At 41.1% G+C, this 22,254-nt stretch overlaps 2 protein-coding genes across 4 annotated transcripts in view; one reads left to right on the forward strand and one right to left on the reverse strand.

Annotated features, from left to right (window-relative positions):
• LOC140738783 (protein PHTF2-like) overlaps window positions 1–22,254 on the reverse strand; it is a 94,578-nt gene that overhangs the window by 43,652 nt on the left and 28,672 nt on the right. For all 3 annotated transcript variants that reach the window (XM_073066611.1, XM_073066610.1, XM_073066612.1), the window contains exons 3-4: window positions 10,562–10,618; window positions 2,678–2,747 (exon numbers count right to left, since the gene is read on the reverse strand). In XM_073066611.1, the coding sequence (XP_072922712.1) occupies window positions 2,678–2,747; window positions 10,562–10,618 (127 nt within the window). The remainder of the gene's footprint in view (window positions 1–2,677; window positions 2,748–10,561; window positions 10,619–22,254) is intronic.
• LOC140738910 (uncharacterized) lies at window positions 1,333–20,629 on the forward strand. Its single transcript, XM_073066925.1, has 2 exons — window positions 1,333–1,405; window positions 18,777–20,629. The coding sequence occupies exon 2, from the start codon at window positions 19,670–19,672 to the stop codon at window positions 20,627–20,629; it is 960 nt and encodes a 319-aa protein (XP_072923026.1). The 5' UTR covers window positions 1,333–1,405; window positions 18,777–19,669.

Consider the following 22,254-nt stretch of genomic DNA (forward strand, 5'->3'; position numbering starts at 1 on the left):
ACCAGCAAGCTAGGACTCCACTGCTGTACCTAATGTGGAGTCCAGTAATTGAGTAGAACACTGGGCCCACACCAATTGATCAGTTAGCTTCAGGTGCAGCACTTACTTCATATATGGAGGTCTCCAAAGATAGGGTGAAAGCCAGCTATTCAGACTTCAAAAAGCAAGACAACTCAATTGTCATGAGTCACAGTTCAGAGAATCATTGTGTTTCAAAAAGAGCACCTAATAATGTCAAAGTATGCTGGAATTAGTAAAATGCCAGAGATATTATTTATTTAGAGATCAGCGCAGAACAGGCCCATCCGGCCCTTTAAGCTGCACCACTCAGCATCCCCTGATTTAACCCTAGTCTAATTACGGGATAATTTACAATGACCAATTAACCTACTAATTGGTACATCTTTGGATCGAGGGAGGAAACTGAAGGACCTGGAGAAAACCCGCGTATTCCACAGGGAAGATGTACAGTCTCCTTATGGATGACACTGGTGGTAACTCCTAAGGCAGAACTCATTTACTTGAATGACTGGGTATGGCTGACAACAAAATAAAAAGATATCAGACAAAATGTGATTTTTTGCTGTTAAGATGGCTTGTAGCAGTGAGCAAGAGAGTGTTTATGTGGATAAAATAGAGATTTAAATTCTTTGTGATTTCTATCTTAATTGATAGAAATTAATTGATAGAAATTTGATTTGCCCCAAAGACAAGCAGCAGGAATCATAATTTGATTCCTGCTGCTTGTCTTTGGGGCAAATCAAATTGCTTGCACTAACCAACAATATGTTATGTACTACCACTAGAAAATACATTTATCATTTGTTGAAAGTGGAGCTAATTTAATAACCATTTCCTTGGTAAAAGAAATAAAACTTCTGTAGGTGTTGGACTTCTAGCAAATGGAAGGATGGATGTGCTAGTCTGTGTATTCTTTTATGGAACAATGAGTGATGATGTTACTTATGCATTTGGCACTGCTGGAGACTGCTTCTACTCCCTCACAAAAAGTCACTTGCGAGTTATGAGAAAAATTTAGCAGCTCCAAAGCAAACGGCAAGTAAGTTCAAATTGATTAGAAACTGTAAACCAACATCAATAACATTAATACTTATCTCTTATAGTTTGTTTTTTCATACACCTGTTTTACAGTGCAGAAGTGACACCAGCATGATTTTAGCAAAAGTTATGGAAAATGAGTCATAAATGAGTCATAAATCCAGACTAGGTTTAAATTAAAAAATAACTGACCTTATTAATCGGTTTCTCTAAATGTGTCACTGATTAAAGAGAATTTAATTTATTAAATACACAAGAGATTCTGCAGATGCTGGAAATCCAGAGCAGCACACACAAAATGCTGGAGGAACTCAGCAGGTCAGAAAGCTTCTATGGAAATGAACAGGTAATGTTTCGGACCAAGGCCCTTCATTAGGACTGAAAGGGAAGGGGGATGAAGCAGGAATAAACAGGCGGGGGGAGAGGAAGGAGTACAAGCTGGAAGGTGGTAGGTGAAGCCAGGTGGGGGAATGAAGCACGAAGCAGGAGGTGATGAGTGGAAAAGGCAAAGGGCTGGAGAAGAAGGAATCTGATAGCAGAGGAGAGTGGACCATAGGAGAAAGGGAAGGAGGAGCAGTAAGGCATGTGATAGGCAGTTGAGCAGAGAAGAGGTAAGAGATGGGCCAGAGTGAGGAATTGAAGAAAAGGGAAGGGGGAGAGGGGAAAAAAATCACCAGAAACTGAAGACATTGATGTTCATGCTATCAGGTTGGAGGCTACCCAGATGGAATATAAGGTGTTGCTCCGCCAGTCTGAGAGTGGCCTCATCATGGCAGTAGAGGAGACTATGGACCAACATTTTGGAATGGGAGTGGGGATTGTAATTAAAATGATTGGCCACTAAGAAATCTTGGCAAGATATCAGAGATATCCCCCTTCTTCAAAGGACGGGGTTTGCCTTCCTCTACCATTGATGCTGCCCTCACTAACAACTCCTCCACTTCCCAGACATCTGCTCTCACCCCATCTTCCAGCTGCCTTAATGGGGATAGAATTCCTGTTGTTCTCACCTAAGACCCAATGAGCCTCTGCATCCAGCACATAATTTTCCACAACTTCCACCATCTTCAATGAGACCTTACCACCCAACACAACTATACTTATACCTATTCTCCACTTTCCACAGGGATCTCTCCCCCCTGTGATTCCCTTGTTTATTCATCCACCTCACAAACCCCCCCCCCCCCCCACTAATCTCCCTTCTGGCACTTAACCCTGCAAGTAGAAGAAGTGCTACACCTGTCCATTCACATCCTCCCTCACCTCCATTCAGTGCCCCAAAACATCCTTCCAGGTGAGGCAACACTTCACCTGCGAACTTTTTTGGGATCATTTGCTCCCAATGTAGCCTCCTCTGCATTGGTGAGACCTAGTAATGACTGCTGGAATGTTTTGTTGAGCATCTTCACTCCATCCATAAAAATCCCTGGTGTCACCCATTTTAATTCCAATCGCTGTTTCCCATTCCACTTTTGCCCAGACCTATCTATTTTATGTTCAAATGTGATTGATATAATAAAGGCAATAGGGAATATTTCCATCCAACTTCCAGACAGGAGTTCAAAATATTTACATATTAACAGCTAGCACATTTTCTCTAAGACAAAGATGTATTTACCCCTTACAAGATCAACATCTATGAGGTCTGGCTTTACATGGCCCGTTTTCTTTGGTTTGTTCTTCATGCCCTGCAGTAAGAAACACATCTTGTAAAAAAAAGAATGTTTACAGTTGGAACCTATAATGTAAGATGTAATAACATATGACAACATGATTTTTGTTTTACTTAATTCAAGGGATCAGACCTCACTGGTAAAACCAACTTTTGTTCACCTTAAAAAATCTTTGTGTTGAAGATATCTTGCAATACGCCTGGCTAGAGAAAACAAAGTTTCAATATACTAACAATGAAAGGATAGGGCCTTATTGCAGGGCAGGGCCTTAAATGCAAGTATAAAACAAATACATTTCCTAGTCAGGTTGGTTTGCAATGTGGAGGGGAGTTTGAACCATGGCAGTAATACCATTCTCTCTTCTAAATGTGAAGATCACAGAATCAGAGGACTTCCCTATAATGCCTTTGCAAGATAGTGCATTGCACCTTTGAATGATGCACTTTATAACCCCAGAATACCAGCATAGGAGGGAGTACCAATCATATGTACGATTTCATCCTGGAAGAAGCTAAGTTTCTGGAATATTGTTAGAGTCATACAAATGTAATTAAGTGGAGTTTATTGCACCAAAAGCAAAATGCTACTCATGCTGGGAATCTGAATCAAATACACAGCAAGTCAGGCAGCAACCATGCAGAAATAGGATTTAACAATTCAGATCAATAACTGACAAAAGGTCATCAATGTGAAACACTGACTCTGCTTGTGTCTTCGACGATTGCTGCAAGACCTACCGATTATTTCCAGCATTATAATTTTATATTCCACACTCCAACCTGGGCCTTCAGGTTTTTTGAAACACTGAAATTATGAGGTGAGCCACTCACTACAACACTCCTCTTCTGACCTGCCTTGAAAGCACAGTATTTATAACGGCAGGTCGATTTAAATTTCTGTTCATCAGCAAATGCCAAGATTAAAAATTATATTTGCTTTGACAACAGCAATGCTTGTTAATCTAGATTCTTTCTCAATGCCGGTCACCATTCCCTAGTACTTGTGCAGCATCAACTTTATTTGCTGCTTTTCCGCCAGAGTACATTGTGGGTCTGCACTGTTTGCATTTAGAACTGACAGCACAATCATCAATAAACATTCCTATTTCTGATGGCATGATGGGAGGGAGGTCAGCAATCAGAAAGTAGGTGAACTGAGTACCTTCCTTTCGAAGGAAAACCTGCAGCAGGGTTCTGAAACCAAGCAGAATGAGCTCCCATGATTCCAACTTTATTAGAATTCAAACTTGGCCAGGTGCTGCCATAATGTTAAAGGCTTGGCACTAATATTTTCCTCAATTATGGAATTCAGTTCTTTTATACGCATTTAGACTAAGCACATGACAAAGTCTAGATCCTGGGTGAACATTAATATGGGCCAGCTAACAATTAATTCTCAGCTTTGCGTTAATGTCACACAGGCTTGTGTACGATAACTTCATTTATGAGCTACATTACAAGCAACATTTCTTGGCCAGTGTCAATCACCTTACAGTTGCTTTGGGGAATGATTCTGTAACTATCATGGAGTGGATGTGAATGAAATTATTTGTGAACTAGCTGAGGTTAAAACATCCCTTCAGATAGCAGTTTCACAGTCAGTTTGTCACATGTTTGGCCATATACGTCAAGATTCTCAGGCTCTGTTCTGAAGTGAGAATTTGGGCAATGTTTATTCTGATGGATGAAAATCAAACTAACTAACCTGTTAGAAATGTAAATTAAGCACTATGTCAGATACGAGTGCTCAATCAGCAAGCTGCAATTACTAAAGTAGATACTGTATACAAATATAGGAGGAGTAATGAAACCATAAATTTCACAATTAGCAGAGCAAAATATACAAACAAAAATGTTCTATGTAATATACTGTAATGCAAACAGTACATAAAGGAAGTACAAAAGTGGCAACATGGAACTTGTGGTCATATTGAAACATCCAAAATGGATCAAATCGAAAATGATCCATGACTAAATAAAACAAACAAAACTAATCGGATGTTAATCTGTTCAAGAGAATACAATTCAAACTGCAGGACTCTGATCAAAATTACACCTCCACTACAGACTTCTAATTCCTGTCACCAAGGTAGCACTGCAAAGAGCAAAAACAAGCTAACCCATTAGAAATGTTACATTACTCACTATCTGTTGTGATCAAATCTGTGTATTGCAACTTAATTAAAATTATAAGCACAAGAGATTCTGTAGATGTTGGAAATCTCGAGGAACACATGGCTTCTGAACCTCTCAGCTTCATACTTCATCCTCTTCCACCACCCACTCACCTGGTCTCACCTATTACCTGCCAGTGTGTACGTCTTCCCCTTCCCCCACCATCCTATTCTGGCTTCTACCCCCCTCCTTTCCAAGAGTACAAATGATGGCATTCTGTTATCAATTACTGCAGAAGGGAATCTTTAAGCCTTAGGCATTGTGGATATATGAACTAAAATTGGCTTCCTCATTTTTAACGCTTTTGTTTAGGCTAGTAACAAAATGCTCAGCAGAATAGACTTTGCAAACACAGCAGAGGTGAAAATGCTTTTATATCAGTGATGAATTCTATGCAAAGGACTTCATCCCTGAAATTCAGGAAAGAACTTTTGGTTTCAAAAGGGTGCTGACAATTAACAGGATTGTCAGTGCAACAGCACTCAACTAGCCAATCTGCCTAACTCCATCATCGCCATCTGAGACTCTACCAAAAAAAACAGTAGTGGCATTGTGAATTTATAGGTGGCATTTGAGCTGGGCATAACCACAAAGTTATGGGGGTACAGAGAGTAGGAGAGCAATGGGTTAAGCATGTACCCTAAAGGTGTTGATAGTCAGTGAGAAGATGTTGTTACTGATCTGCACTGACCGTGGTCTCCCAATAAGGAAATCAAGGATCCATTGCAGGAAGCACAGAGGCCCAGATTTTGAAGCTGGGTTATTTTTACTGAGGGAATGATGGTATTGAACACTAGTACCATCGCTTCTGGTCATAAATATTTAGGCTTGCCTTTGACACAATCATTGAGAATTCTTAATTTCAGTGACCCCCCCCCCCCCATTATATTCAATCACCTAAATACAAGCAGGGGTGCAGCACATCAGCCAAAATGGTGCTGCAATAATGATATATATTTATTAATAATTAAAGAAATGGGCAATGCCTTGATGAGTTTGAACTGCTAATAAAATCCAAAAACTATGTACCAGTTTTTAAAGTTAGTGATCGACTTTCATATTTCTAATCTGGATATCTTGCAGCTTGCACAGAATTGGATTGGAATTCCTATATTTTTTTCCACCAATTCCAAGAGTAATGTTCAGTGGAGCATCATATGATATTCTAGGGACTGCAAGTCTGAAAAAGGTATGTGCAGGCTTTAGCTCCTTTGAAGCTGTATTATAGGTTTTTAAGTTTAGCATTGCCAAAAAAGTACAATAAATCCTACTTTTCAAAATTGTTTGCATAAGCTTTTAAACTAGAGGATATGCATAAATATCAGGCATAACAAAGAGCTTCAAAACATCCTATAGCAGTTGGCAGCTCATTAGCTTAAATGAGTGTGCAACCTTCAAATGTTTTATTAATACCACATAGACATTAGTTTCAGACACTTTTGCAATTGAACATGCTAAAATGCGAAATAAACCCTATAGTACAATTCACATCCATGCTATTAGTAGGTGGCCACACAAGATTTCCTACACGTTGTAGCAAAATAGAAAAGACATTTATATTGGTTGTACCAGCAGTACGCAAAGGAAATCTTTCTTTAAAATCAAAACTCTTGTGTAAAAGTAAAGTGCAGCTGACCACAGTAAATTTAAATTACAAGCAGAAAGCCATTTCCTGGAGTACTTACCAATTTAATAAACTGCAAAGAGTAAAATAATATTAGAAACAATGAAAAGTAAAAGTATGCAGAGACTACTTGAGTAATCAAGACAGTGAAAGGAACAGCATGATGTAGATTTGCAACAAAGTAAAATAAAGTAACTTTTTGATAGTGATAAGAGTGAACAAATTAAAACAAAAAGACAAGCAAAAATGCAAAGGATTGCTCAAACTGTATAAATACCTTAACCTGAATCGTATTTGACTGTGATTTAGTTATCTTTATACCTATATTTGTATTATCCAAAACTTGGCCACATTAAGTCAATAACATACATCATGAAAAGAAGCGGGCCCAACAGCTACCACTGAGGAATACCACTAGTCCCCAGCAGCCAACTATTCACACACTTTGGATCCTCCCAGTCAGCTAATCTTCTACCCATGCTAGTCTCTTTCCTGTAATACCATGGGCTCTTACCTTATTTAGCTGCCTCGTGTGCAGCACCTTGTCAAAGTCCAAGTAAACAACATCCACTGACATCCACTTTGTCTATCCTGCAGGTTATTTCTTCAAAGAATTCTAACAGATATGTCAGGCAAGATTTCCCCTTAAGGAGACCAGGATGACTTTGACCTATTTGATCATGACGCACCAAGTAGCTTGAAACCTCCTCCTTGCTAATGGACCCCAATATCTGCCAACCACTGAAGTCAAGCTAACTGGCCTAAAATCTCCTGCCATTTTCTTCCCACCCTTCTTAAAGTGTGGAGTTACATTTGCTAATTTCTCCAGAACTATTCCAGAATCCAGTGATCCTTGAAAAATCAGTAATAATGCCTCCACAATTTCTTCATTTACCTCTTTCAGAACCATGAGGTATAGTCCATCTGGTCTACCTACCTTCAGATCTTTCAGCTTCCCAAGTATCTTCTCTTTCATAATCACACAAACACTCACTTCTGCCCCGACACTCCCAATTTCTGGCACTCTGCTGACGTGTTCCATTAAGACTTATTCAGTTCATCTGCCATTTCTTTGTTCCCCATTACATCCTCTCCAGTGTCATTTTCTAGCAGTCTGATATCCACACCTGCCTCCCTTTTGCTCCTTACATATCTGAGAAAAGCTTCTGGTATCTTTTTTTATATTATTGGCTAGCTTACCTCCATATTTCACCGTACTCCTTCTCATTGCTTTCTAGCTGCATGTTCTTGATTTTTTAAAGTTTCCCAGTCCTCTAGCTTCCCTCTAATTTTTGCTACATTGTATGCCCTCTCTTTTGCTTTTATGCAATCTTTGATTTCCCTTATCAGCTACTGTTGACCCATCCTCCCTTTAGAATGTTTGTTTGGGATGAATCGATCCTGCTTCTTCCAAGTTACTCCCAGAAACCCCAGCCATTGCTACTCTACCATTATCGTTGTAAATGCCCCCTTCCAATCAATTTTGGCCAGCTCCTCTCTTAGTTTTTTTTAATTTAGAGATACAACATGGTAACAGGCCCTACTAGCCCAATGAGCCTATGCTGCACAATTACACCCACTAATTAACCTACTAACCTGTATCTCTTTGGAATGTGAGAGGAAACACATACGGTCATGGGGAGAGTGCACAAGCTCATACAGACAGCAGTGGAATTGAACCTGGGTTGTTGACGCTATAATAGTATAGAAAGAGACCCGTATATAACTCCTGTTGGGGTCTTTTTACCCTTGCAATTTCTTAACTCTACCCACAAGGATTCTACATCATCTGATCGTATGTCACTTCTTTCATTTTATGCCAACAAAGTCACCCCACCCTTTCTGCCTGCCTACCTGCCCTTTTGATATGTGTTAAACTCTTGAATTACATGATAGGCAGCTGAATTCATGCATCACTAATCAAATAGACGCCCAATGCACCACCCTTTTAATCAGTAGGAAAACCGGTACAATAACACATATTCTAAAGTCAGGAATCTTCACGCAATGCTGGTAATTTTCCTGATGAACTAAAGTTCCATATTATTTTGTACTTGGAGATACAGAAAGAAAGCAGGAAGGCAAAAAATAATGTTTAAACAAGCTTAGGATGTACTCAAAGCAAAAAACTCTAGATGATGGGGGAAAAAATGACAGAAATAGTTGACAAATCAAGCAGCTACTGTGGAGAAAAGTCAAGTCTATGTTTCAGGGCAGAAGATCTTTATTGGAACTAGATAATGAGAAAACAAGTGTGCTCTAATTTGTAGATGGGAAGAGATGAATGGATTATCTGTAAATAGGGTGGAAACTAAGATTGTCTTGACATCACAAATATAGCAGTTACAGAAAGTAAAGGAATATGTTGACTGGAAATCTAAAGGAGAATGCTAGAAGTACCCAACATTTCAAGCAGCATCTATGGAGAGAAGAAAAACACAACACACTGTTATGTGAGAGATGGACAATCCTACAAGCCTCCTCCCACAACACTGATAACTGTAGCAGTGCTACTTCTTGTATTCACCCCGAACTAAAATAGAACTTCACTGTCAATTTTCCACCCTGTTCTCGCTTTAAAATTGTCTCCTTTTGATTTTCCTTCCTCTCTTCATGTCAGGGGGTATAGGTTAACCACCAACCTCCACACCGATCATAAGTACATCTCTTCCGACCCTGCTTCCTGCAAGGACGCCATTCTATTCTCCCATCAGCCCCCATTCCAAATCTCTATTATATCTTTTCTGCAGATGTTTCCATACTACTGCCTTTGATATTCTTTCACTTAGTTGTGGCTTCCCTTCCACAATAGAGCTCTACACATCTCCGCTTCAAACATTTCTGCTTTTACTAAATTCCCAGTATTGTGAAGGAACAATTCCTTCCACAAGTTTCTAGCTTTCTATACCATCTCCACCAGTGCCACTTTTAATGGCTCTTTCCAGTGCAACCCCTGGAGTTACAACAACTCTTCATTTACCTCTTCCCTTTCCATCCTCCAGCAACAAAAACAGCCCTTATGGTGAAGTAGCAATTCACATGCACTTCTTCCGATTTAATGGGCTTCAGTCAGTGCTCATGATGTTATCTCCTCTACACTGAGGGACCCAAATTCAGCGACCATTGAGTGTATTACCTTGATTCAAGTCCACAAGATGACCCTGAGCTTCTAATTGCTTGTTACTTTAATTCTCCACCCAACTTTAATTCTCACCTCTGACACTGGCTTCCTTCAATGTTCTAACAATGCCAACGAAAGAACAAGAAACAGTACTTTGTCTTCTGTCTAGGCATACAAAACCATAAGACCATACAATATAAAAGCAGAATTAGGCCAATCAGCCCAGCACATCTGTTCCGCCATTCTATTATAGCTGATTCATTGTCCCTTTCAATCCCAATTTCAGGAAGCCAAGCTATCCTGTTTGCATCAGATCTGGCTAATTCTGATACAAGATCAGCCCATCTCCAAAGTAAGTGTCATCTTTCTCCTCTCTTCACAAACACTGGCTGATTTGCTGAATATTCCCAAGAAACACTTCTGTTTCAGATTTCTGAACAACATACAAATTCTCTTATATTATCTGATGTTCTTGTCCAAATATAGAGCTTTTTTTTTCCCATTGAATCCTTGTGAGAGTAAGAAAATGAGAAATATTTATATATTGGTGTCACCACCCACCCTGAAAATATTAGCCGAAGTATTATATATTTCAGCCACATAACATCCAAGACATTAATTATTAAATATTTCAGAATCTTAAACCCATCTCAGAGTTCTCAACCAATTTTTTTGTTTACATCACCAATCAGAAAAGCTATTCTGCCAAATCTTTTACACCAGAAAAAACAGTACTGTCCACAATTACTGTTTTGCAATGTTTCTGTTTCCTACTTATCAACAATACTTAATATGCATACGTTGGAAGCTCATGTCCTATTTAAATACAAAATTCACCTCTTATTTCACTTTTTTCTTGCATATTACTTTTATTGCTCGTAGTACCTATATTAAATGAAAAATACATTACCTTTATCTCTCGTTGTTCCACAGATTTTTCCCATATCTGTTGATCATAGGCACCAATCTGCAAAATATTTGAGTTTTTGAAATATAAGGACATAGATTTTATAATTGACAGATGGTTTAATTTCCATCATAAGCTCTTAAAATAAATTTTGCAAATTCTATTTTATGGAATACACTCTACTTGAAACCCCAAATACAAACATTACCTTATCATTTTGGAAAGAGAAATAAAGTTCACATTCACGTCTAAGTTTTCATAAATAAAACAACGCCAGGCGTTTTATGTTTAAGAAAAACCGTAACAACACATTTATCGTGCTCCAAAACTAGAACACAAAGCACTGTAACCGAACTTCACGTAATTACATCATCACATCAGACCTGCCTCTGGAACCCCAACTCAATGTTGGTGGCTGTGAATTATGCATGTTTCACCAATTACCCTACACAGGCCCTCCAAGAGTTCACCAAAACCAGCATTGCAAGCCTGTCCAGAGCTCGTATGAGCTGCTGGAACAACAGGTGCTTCTGGCTTGTCCTGTGATGCACTGACCCGCTCACAGTTATGTCATGATGGTAGGGGAATCTTCCAAATCTTGGTGGGCCAGTTTAAGGCAACCTACCAAAATATATTGAGGTTTACCCCTCTTAACTATGATAAAAGTCTTTACTCTCCATTCTAAACCTTGAAACAGGCCATCATAAAGGAACCTAAGGGGGATGTTGGTGTGCATCATTGCAGATGTAAACAAATGAGGCAGAATGTAGGTCAGCAGGACCCAAGAGTGTTGTATATCATGATGGAAGGTAGGAAAAGGCGCAGAAGAATTGAATTTACCAAGGGGGGTGGAACACTGTTAAAAGGCTGACCAGGTGGTTGTGGCATCAAGAATAAAATCACCTGGCACTCCTAACAGCTGCCTGTATACCAACTCAGTCGCAAATGTCTACAGGTCCTCTTCTGAAGCTGTTCTGAGCCCTAGCAGGACCCACGAGAGACAATCAAGCCAACACACATTGGTCAGAGAATCACTCAGAGCAGCCCTTAAGAAGCGATGAAGCCGCTTACCTAAGCCATTGGACTGTGGGTGATAAGCTGTGGTGTGACATAGCCTAACACTGAGGTTCTGAGCTATCACAGCCCAGAGGTCTGATATGAATTGTGGACCGCCGTCAGAGGAAATATCAGATGGGGAACCAAACCGAGCAATCCAAGTGCTGATGAACATCTAAGCCACGTCTGCAGCCATTGTCAATGCTACAGGGATGCCCTCTGGCCACCTGGTGGTATCGTCCACATTGGTAAGAAGAAGCATGAAACCGCGGGTAGGGGAGGGTCAAGGAAGAGGACCAACCAGATCCACTTTGACATGGTCAAACCATTGCTCAGAGACCTTAAAAGGTGCCTGAAAATGATGGCTAATTTTTGCTCACTGGCACTTCACACAGGCTGCAGTCCAATCACGCATGCCCTTTCTAAGGCCGTGACACCCAAACTTTAATGTAAGCAGTTTCTGTGAAGCCTTCTGGCCCAAACGCGAGAGGCCATGTATGGAACCAAAAGCAGTCCGTCTCCATTTGTGCGCACAATGAGGCCAGGGCAACAGGTTGAGATCTCACACAGGAGAGAAACCCCAGCTTCCCTGAACTTAAAATTAATGTCAGCCAACCACAGGCCCATGACTGGCTTAAACACTCGACAAGTGTGTGGAGATGGGATACGTGTTCAGATTTGGATGCACTTGTGACAAGTATGTCATTCATTTAAACTAAAGGAAAATCTAAATCTTTTAATACAGAGTCCATCAGCCATTGGAAAGTCTGAGCTGCATTTTTCAGCCCAATTGGCATGCACAGAAACTCAAAGAGGCCAAATGGGGTTATCGCAGCCATTTTAGGAATGTCCTCAGAGCACACAGGCATCTGACAGTAGCCCCGAACTAAATCAACTTTGAAGAAAATTAACTTTCCAGCTAAATGTGCCTAAAAGTTTTGGACATGTGGGACCAGGTAGCGATTGGGGGTGGTGACCTCATTAAGGCGTCAGTAATCGCCACATGAGCAGCAACCACCATTGGACTTAGGGATCATATAGGGGGACGAAGCCCAGGGGCTATTTGACTGGTGTACAATACCAAGTCTTTCCATGTTGGCAAACACAGCCTTCCCGGTGCCAACTTTTCTGGGTCCAGTCTACGTGCATGGACATAGACTGGCGGGCCAGCTGTGGAAACATCGTGCTTGACCCCATCTTTTGTGACCGTAGTGGAGAATGTGGGCTTGGTGAGGTTTGGGAATTCACCCAGCAATCAAGTAAACTCACATGCAGCAGTGCATGTGGTTGACAGAGTCGGTGTGAGGAGCAGGGAACAACCCAAAGTCCTTGACATCCACAAGCCAGCATTTCTTAAGGTTGACTAACAGTCCTTGGGCACACAGGAAATTTGTACAAGGCAAAGGTCTAGCCACTTTAGCCAGAATGAAGTTCCATGTGTAACATCGTCCACTGAAGCAGAGTGTCACTCATTGTATCCTCTAAGTCTGGATCCTGCTGCCAGTGGCAGCCTCCAGCAAGGTTTCTTTGCTCTTTGCCTTCTCATCAATAGGCTATGCTGGCAGCACACTTACTTGAGCACCTGTGTCACACAGGAGGTGTCGCCTTCAAAGGGTGCCCATAATGAACAGTAGCCATCCCTGGCAGCTGAAACCCACAGTGTTCGCAGACCTCTGATGTCTCGATGCGTTGGCACTGTCGAAGCTGCAAGGCACTTCCTAGCGCTTGTACCAAACAGGCGTGGTAAAATCACAAACCTGACATCGTCTGTTTGGAGGCCTTGCGGACCGAGCTTATTGAGGCAGTGAAAGGAGAAGGAATGATGCACCTCTGCCTGGCTGAGTGTAGACAATCAGCCATTTTTGCAAGCTCCCTATAGACTTTTACAGCTGCATTAGTGAACACTATGCGAACTTGATCAGGCATTTGCTGCATGAAGAGTTCTTTAAAAATAAAACAAGGATGGTGATTTCCCAGGAGAGACAGCATGTGGTCCATTAGCTCCGATGGCTTAGTGTTGTTGAGGCCAGGCAAGGAGAGCAACTGTCTGGCTCGCTCAGACTCCGATAGTCCAAAAGTCCGTAAAAAGTGAGTTTTCAGTGATCTGTATTTATCATGTCCAGGCAGGTGTTCAAGTAGACTCAACACTCTCACTGCCGTGGAATTACTGAGTAATGCTACCACATAGAAATATTTGGCGTTCTTGGCAGAATTTTCTCACAGCGTGAATTGGGCTTTGGCTTGTGCAAACCAAGCAACAGCATTTTGCTTCCAAAACTCCAGCAATTTCAAAGCGACTGCATTGGCCGACATGATCAATAACTCTGGAATCGTCCTAGAACATCGGGTTCACTAATGTAGGTTTTCGCAAATAAAACTACATGAGCATAACAACTCGTGTTGTACTCAAAAACCTGAACACAGAGCACAGTAACTGAACTTCATGTAATTACATCATCACATCAGACCAGCCTCTTAAAGTGAACCCCAGCTCAATGTCAGTGGTTGTGAATTATGTATGTTTCAACTAATTACATTACCTTACAAAAGAACTAACAATCAGATTAAACCCCTCTCATTAGAACTGGAAAAGAGAGAGGAAAAAGTTAAAGCTTTAAGTTGCAAAGAAGATGGGGCATGGCAGGAGCTTATGAGGGAGGGAAAAAAAGATAGATATGATAAAAGCAATGTATGTGGTAGCCAATATTGGTGTGGGAATAAGTTGCTAAATCGGTCCGTTAGAGAGTGATAAAGCAAAGTAATATGTTGCAATTAGCAAGTCGGGATGTGCTAATCGAAAGAAAAAGACTAACCAAATATCACAGGTGGATGACTTGCAGAATAAAATGGACAATATTGATACAGACAGAGAATGAAAGTAATCAGAAGTTAGAGAATTCATTAGTGTCTCGAAAACTGTAATGTGTTCAGTTTCTCAAGCTCATACTGGGTCTCATATCAACAAGTCAAAATAGAAGTGAGATGCCAATTAATGTGGCAGGGAATAGAAGGCTTAAAAATGCTACTCAGGGCTGAACACAGGTGCTCTGCAGTCAACCAATTTACGTGTGGTTCTCCAGGGTAGAGACACCATTGTGAACATTGAATAAACAGCAAAAGTGCAGATGAATCATTGTTTCACCACTACATAAGTTTCTCAGAATCCCTGGCCCAAACACATCTGCAGCTGGTTCATTAATGAGCGGCTAAGAAACAAGGCTGCCAACTAAATACTTCACAGCATTCAATTCCACTTGGCAGCAAGAGTTCGAAACTATTAAAGTCAAGGTGACATGGAACAATTACCACAAATAACTGGGATCTCAAACAACCTTCATTATCAAGTTATGGCAAGAACAGGGCACAAGTTAAATAGTTTGACGATCTAACTTAAATCCTGATTTTTTCAATTGTCTATAAACAGCAAAGGGTATGACAGAACATTTACCACTGGCTTAAACAGATTCAAGCAAAGCACTCAACTTAACAAGTAGTCCAAGAAACTCCTTTCATTCTTCAATTTTAGATATTCCAACTCAGAAGGCAAAGTAAATTAGTACCTATTCATTTAAACTTTATTGATATTAAATTGGTGAATGATTGAATAAATAAAAGGAAAAAAGAAAGAAAAGGTTAAGTAGGGGAGGCAAAGAGAAAACTCCTCTCAGGTTTTTTTTAAAAAGGTATTGGTACATGCAGGAATGATATTTGAAGATTATACAGACAGCTCACAACAATGACTGACTCTTCACATTGTCAATGTAGTCTAATTGAACAAATCCCACCCATCCAATATATTAACCCTCAAATAGTAGTTGTATTAGAACCTGCATTCAGTTATACTGACAACTTTAACTGTGTTTATATGCATCACTAACTTAGAAATATAAGAACTGCAATTGAGACTACAGTTTCATATTTCCATTGAAATGAAAGTAATACATATCCCCAAAATGACTGCAGCAAAAGGAAGCACCTGCATATAAATTTAGTCACCATTTTTCCAGTCAGGATGAAAAAGCATTAAAGTGCAAAGTCACATGCAGTGGGGCCACCAGATGCATTAAACCCCCCCCCCCCATAAAAACAACGTGTATTTAAGTATAATATCTGAGCATTTAACAGGCATCAGAGAAGAATCACAAGGAAAAAAGGAAAGGGTGTTGTCAGAGTTCAAGAGTTAGTCACAAGGAAAGGTTGGCTAGGCTAGAGATGATTTCTTTCCGACCAGGAGACTGAGAAGTGATTTTTTTTTTAAGGAACTATGGAAAAAGAGGCCTGGACAGAGTGGGCAGGAAGAACTCATTTCCTTTACCAGAGGTCAAAATTTAAGATTACTGGAAGAATTACAGGACTGTTTTAAGGAACACACAGAATGGCAGGGTGCTGTAGCTAATAACCCGAAAGCACAGCACAATCTGAAACCCAAACTACGATACTGAGGATATGCACTTGATGGGCTGTAAACCAAAGCCTACAGACAATGAGCTTGGAAAATTTCAGAGTACGCTTTCTTGACCAGCATGGACCAATGCAATAAATGGCCTCCTCCTGTGCTATATTTGTTTTATATATGATTCTCTATACTTTCAAATGCATAGGACTTTTAAAGTGCTCTAATCCTATTCACTGAGAAACATCCTAAATGACAGGTGTAGAATGGATATCCACACCAACAATTTTGTGCTAGCTAAATGAGTGATAACAATCAAAAATTGTGTTCTCTCAAAACAGAGACCAGCTGACAAATTAGCAAATGACAAAAGTCTGCTCCAAGGAATCAGAATCAGAATCAGGTTTAATATCACCAGCATATGTCATGAAATGTGTTAAATATATATATATATATATTTAACTATTTTATATATAAGTAGTGCAAAAAAATAGTAAATAAAAAAGTAGTGTGGTAGCGTTCATAGGTTCAATGTCCATTCAGAAACCAGATGGCAGAGGGGAAGAAGCTGTTACTGAATTGTTGAGCATGTGCCTTCAGGCTTCTGTACCTCCTTCCTGATGGTAGCAATGAGTAGAGGCCACGTCCTGGTGGTGGGGGTCCTTAATGACGGACACTACCTTTTTGAGGCACTCCTCCTTGAAGATGACCTGGATACTACGGAAGGTAGTACCCATGACGGAGCTGGCTAATTTTACAACCCTCTGCAGCTTATTTCGATTCTATGCAGTTGCCGCCCACCCCCATGCAAGACGGTGATGCAGCCAGTTAGAATGCTCTCCCCGGTACATCTATAGAAATTTGCGAGTGTTTTTGGTGACATACCAAATCTCCTCACACTCCTAATGAAGCATAGCCCCTGTCTTGCCTTCTTTATAGCTGCATCGATATGTTGGGTCCAGAATTGAATATATGATATATTCCTCAATCATAAAGTTGATTGATAGTGGAAAAAAAGGTGTGTCTCTAGCAGAAGAGCTAGCACACACAAATTTTTCAATAAGTAAACCATTTTCTAAGCTCACATGAGAGAAATAGAACATCAAAGAAGAATATCATGAGTGAAGAACACCTCATTTTCTAACATTGCACAATACTAATGATAGTTTGACAAAAAATTTAAAGTATAAAATAAATTATTTAGGCCCAAAGGAATAAGACGGTTACACCAATGATACATCAGAACACGTACAGGATCCTGCAGCCATTACTAGTCAGTTATTAGCCCAAAATAGGTTATATTACTCTCAATAACTGACTTATTATGTGATGTACTACCAAAGCAATTACAAAAACAACTCTGTTTAAAATCCCTAATCGATGCCATGTTAGCTGAAACAGCATTTGAGGCCATTATAAATGGACTCTGCCTCCTTGGGTTCAGAAAGTCTGTCAACATATTCACATCTGCGTTACGCAGTAACTGGGCTGGTATAAACATGCATAAATTAAGCAACATCTGCACTGGGCATCACTGTAACATACTATAGTGTTGAATCACCCGCTATTATTCACATTTGAGGCTCATACATAAATAATCATTTGAACAAGATCAGACAGAGATTGCTGTGATTCAAGAACCACGTGTTGCCTATATGATAACTCTGTACATAATTACTTTGACAACAGGTTACCTTCAATGTACTGAAAACTGTTTGTTACAGTAAAAATGTTGATCTATATGTGAAACTGGCTTATTGAGGGCCTACCTTCCAAGAAGTACCTGAAATGCTGGATTGCCAGGTATAGCGCCAACAGCTCCCGGTCGAAAGCACTGTATTTGAGCTCGGGTGGTCACAGGTTCTGGGATGGGGAGGGGTTATGTGGCGACAAATCGGCGCGCGCCGGCATTGAGGCCAGTCCCAAAAAGGGTGCCAAGTCTGCTTCACCAGCAAGGGGAAAAGCCCGCGCGCGGGACGGGACTGTGAATACGCGCCCCCTACAGCATTCCCGCCCGGGGAGGGTGGGATCAGGAAGGCTTTAAAGCGAGGCCGCGAAGTTCGAATAAATCTCTTTTGCAACTGCAGCTCATCGACTACGTGTCGTTATTTCAGCACTGCGTGTAGCACACCGCTACATTATTAATATTTAGGTAAGCAAGGTTATACTTGGAAAACAAATGCACTCAAGCAAAATTCTGATCAAATACCTGCAATCAAGGACTAAAGTGACTAGTTCAATTGATGCCAACATTTTCAAGTAAACATGCGACAAGTTTGCTGATATATACTTTGTTTAGTACAACAATAAAATTAGATGGCACTTTCACTGTGGTAAAATATATAAAGATATTAAAAAGAGTGCTTAAAAATATCACCCACACTTACTGAATTGGAGCATGCCTACATACACATTCATTTTGGGTCTATGATTACAATCCATTGCTCTACAATGCAGATTTAATACTGAATGGCAATGAAAAAGGAAGTAGCCGTCTACAGAAATAATCTAATTTCAAACTATACATGTGCTCTATTTCCAAAGACTGTAAATACAGCAGCACAAGTTCATGAAAGTTATCAAAGAATAAACTGAAATGTTAGGATTTTTTTAAAAGCAGGCATTAATTACTTCAATCGTAAGTGTTTCTGGTTCATTGCCATCATGTTGAAAAATAAAAACGCAAAAAAACCAAAACCCAAAAGCATAATTTAATGCCAAAATATTATAATAAATAAAGCTATAAACTTTTTCCCCTTTCTTCTTTAGAGTACATTGTTATGCCGTTGGCCCCCTCCTTTGTGAAAATCGCAAGAACTCTAGTTAAGGGGGGTCAACTGACCCAAGAGAGAGAGACGTGCGAAAGACCACGTTCTCCCAAGAAGCAGAATAAAAAGTGACTTTGACTATTGTCTCATGGAGACCACCTGAAAAGCCCTCGAGCAAAGTGGGCTGGTTGAGAGAGAGATCGCATTACCTGCAACTTGATTGACACCTGCGATCCCGTGAAGAAGTATAAAGGTGGGTCTGAGGGGAGGACCCTCAGACGCACCAAGGAGACACCAAGGAAGCATGATACCGATTCCCGTGGGAGCGGGAAACCATTTTTTTTTAGGAGGCCACGTGCGTCAGATTCCGGATCGGGAATCTGTGGCTGAAGCCAAAGGAAAATCGCTTTTAGCTAACAACTGATTCCAGGGAATTGTTTCGCAAAGACAACGGGCAAGTGTTCTTTCTTTCACCAGTCCTCTCTCTCTCCAACACGTGAAATGCCAGCGGTTCCCAAACGGAAAAGACTGCAGATTTCTAAGTGACTTTAATATTCAATTGGACTCAGTATTACCCCTAGACAACTATAGAGCTTATTTCTGATTAATTATTATTACACCGGTGTTTTAGATTGAGTATTGACGACGTATATGATCTGAATGTTTGTATTAACCTTACGTTTGTGCCCCTTTTTGAATAAAACGTTTGAAAATAGTAGCATCAGACTCAGCTGATCCATCTATCTTTGCTAGTAAGTTACCTGGTTACGGGGTTTTCGTAACAAGTGGGGTTCTCGTCCCGGATTTGAAACCAAACGGGAGGGTCAGTGAATCGGGCTGTAAGTCCAAACGTAAATCTGGTTACGCAGGTAGCCAGACAGGAAACCAGCAAAGATGGACGTGGGTGAATTTATGAAAAGCCCGACTATGGAGGCGCTAGGGATGGCCACCAAATCAGACTTGTTAAATTTGGGGAAGGGGTTAAACCTCGCAGAGGTGAAGTCGTCCATGAAAAACCCGGAGGTGCGAAGGGCCATAACTCAGTATTACATTGGGGAGAATGTGTTTGAAGCAGAGGAGTTGGAAAATATCCCTGAAAAAGTACCCGCTGGTACGACGGATCAGTTAGAGATAGAGAGATTACAGTGGGAACATGAAATTAAGTCAAAAGAGCTAGAAGTGGTCGGGAGAGAGAAGGAACGAGCAGAGACAGAGAAACAAAGGATCCATGAATTGGAGCTGGACAGGCGAAGGCAAGAGCGAAGAGCTCAAGGGATAGAGAGAGAGGAGGGGTTTGATGTTAGTCGGGAGCTGAGATTAGTACCTCCGTTCGAGGAGACGGATGTTGATAGTTATTTCTTGCTTTTTGAAAAGGTGGCAGTGAACCAGAAGTGGCCACAAGAGCAGTGGGTCGCGTTGTTACAAAGTGTGTTAGCAGGAGGGAGGATTTGGGCAGCCATGATGCCGACCCGCCGACCGGCGAGTACAGTCTCCCCGCCCCTAGAGTCCCAAAGCTATCGCGCATGCGCGGTCACTCGCAGCCTGTCGAGAAAAGCAGCTGAGAACGAGAGCAGTTTAAATCGGGCCAGTAGTGATTTGGCCAAGACGTTTTTACCGACCCTATACCACGAGGGTTCCGAGGGTGGTAAAACAAAAAGTAGTAAAGTGAAATGGGGTAAGGGTAAGGAGATAGCCCTCCCCTTAGTGAAGAGAAAGGTCCTAGAGGTAGGAAATAAAGATGAGAAACGGATAAAGCTGTTAAAATGTCCAGAGTTGGACGTGGTTGATCTGTCTGGTTTGGCAGAATTGTTTGGAGAAGTTGAGAGTTCTAAAGATGTTCTCGATGGTCCCTAGAGTGAAATGAGGGCTGTCTTAGAGGAGAAGGGTATCCTTGCTGTGGAGAAGTCAGCTGACATGGCCGAGGAGGTTGTTTCAGCTCGCAGGGTTGCGCCTTCCCCAACGGGGGGCTGCCTAGAGAGTAACTGGAAGGATCCGGGGACGTTAGAATTTGAAAAAGGTACGGGTGTTGAAAGCCTGGAAGAGGCCAATGTCCCGTTTGAGTGTGTCCAAGATGGGGATGCACGTGGTGCTGACCCTGGTAACGAAGCTCAGGGGAAGTCTGAGGTATTTGATTCGGGGGAACGGGGCGGCCGTCCTCGTGAGTCAGATAGACCTGGTTCGGGGAAAAAGGGGTTAACCTTGGGAAGTGTGAGTTCTCAGAGGGTTGTACAGAAGGGGGTCTTCAGAGTTAATGTGGAGTTTACAAATGGGGAGATAACTGTTGTTGTGGAGGGAGACGGGAAATCTGTAATTCCCAAATCGAAGGAAGAAAATTTAATGTCTGGATTGATGTCAGAAGCAGCAACCAGGCTGCAGAGACAATGGCTTGATAACACGGTGCCTGCGAATCAATTACAGGTTGATTTGGAATGTAAAGGTGCCCCACACGCTATTGTTATTCAAGAGGGTGCTGTGAAAAGGCAGAATTTGAAATGCTGTTTGGACCAAGAGTTTAAACTGAAAGCTAATAACATGCAGGGTCCTGAAGATAAAACCAACAACTTGCTTAAAATTAAAGAATTGTGTGGAAAAATCGGAAAATGGTCTAAGTTTGGAACACATTGTTGATAAAATAACTCATATGAAAGGAGCAGGCGAAAGCCTATTCCACACTGGTGCACAAGCTTAACTGGAAACGGGGCGAGGGTTGACGGGATGCCATTTTAAATAACAGGATCTGGTTTTAAGGGATTTCGACAAAGTATGTGAATAATAGACAACCCCATGGAAGATTGACTGTTAAGTTTGAAAGTAACATAAAAATTTGTCTTTTGCAGGAACCTTTGTAGATGTATGTAAGCTAAGATCACTCCTCCTTAGTTATGTTGCTGAAGAAAGCAAATAAATAAGGTGGTTATTGAGCTGAAGTTTGATGCTACCAGGCGTTAGTATGGCACATGAGGTTAAGGTATTAAAGAAAAGGGGCACTGTACTTGTTACCTGTTTAGATACTGACTTGAATGTATAACAGTAGTACTCTGTGAAGAGAAAAGCTTGTGTAGTATGTAGATTCAAAAAAAAAATAAATTCCTGTGTCAACCTGGTTTTAACCGCTGGTTAAAAACCCATTATGGGGGGAGGTGTTATGCCGTTGGCCCCCTCCTTTGTGAAAATCGCAAGAACTCTAGTTAAGGGGGGTCAACTGACCCAAGAGAGAGAGACGTGCGAAAGACCACGTTCTCCCAAGAAGCAGAATAAAAAGTGACTTTGACTATTGTCTCATGGAGACCACCTGAAAAGTCCTCGGGCAAAGTGGGCTGGTTGAGAGAGAGATCGCATTACCTGCAACTTGATTGACACCTGCGATCCCGTGAAGAAGTATAAAGGCGGGTCTGAGGGGAGGACCCTCAGACGCACCAAGGAGACACCAAGGAAGCATGATACCGATTCCCGTGGGAGCGGGAAGCCATTTTTTTTTA

The sequence above is a fragment of the Hemitrygon akajei genome, chromosome 14 (genome assembly GCF_048418815.1).
Source record: "Hemitrygon akajei chromosome 14, sHemAka1.3, whole genome shotgun sequence".
Classification (NCBI taxonomy): domain Eukaryota; kingdom Metazoa; phylum Chordata; class Chondrichthyes; order Myliobatiformes; family Dasyatidae; genus Hemitrygon; species Hemitrygon akajei.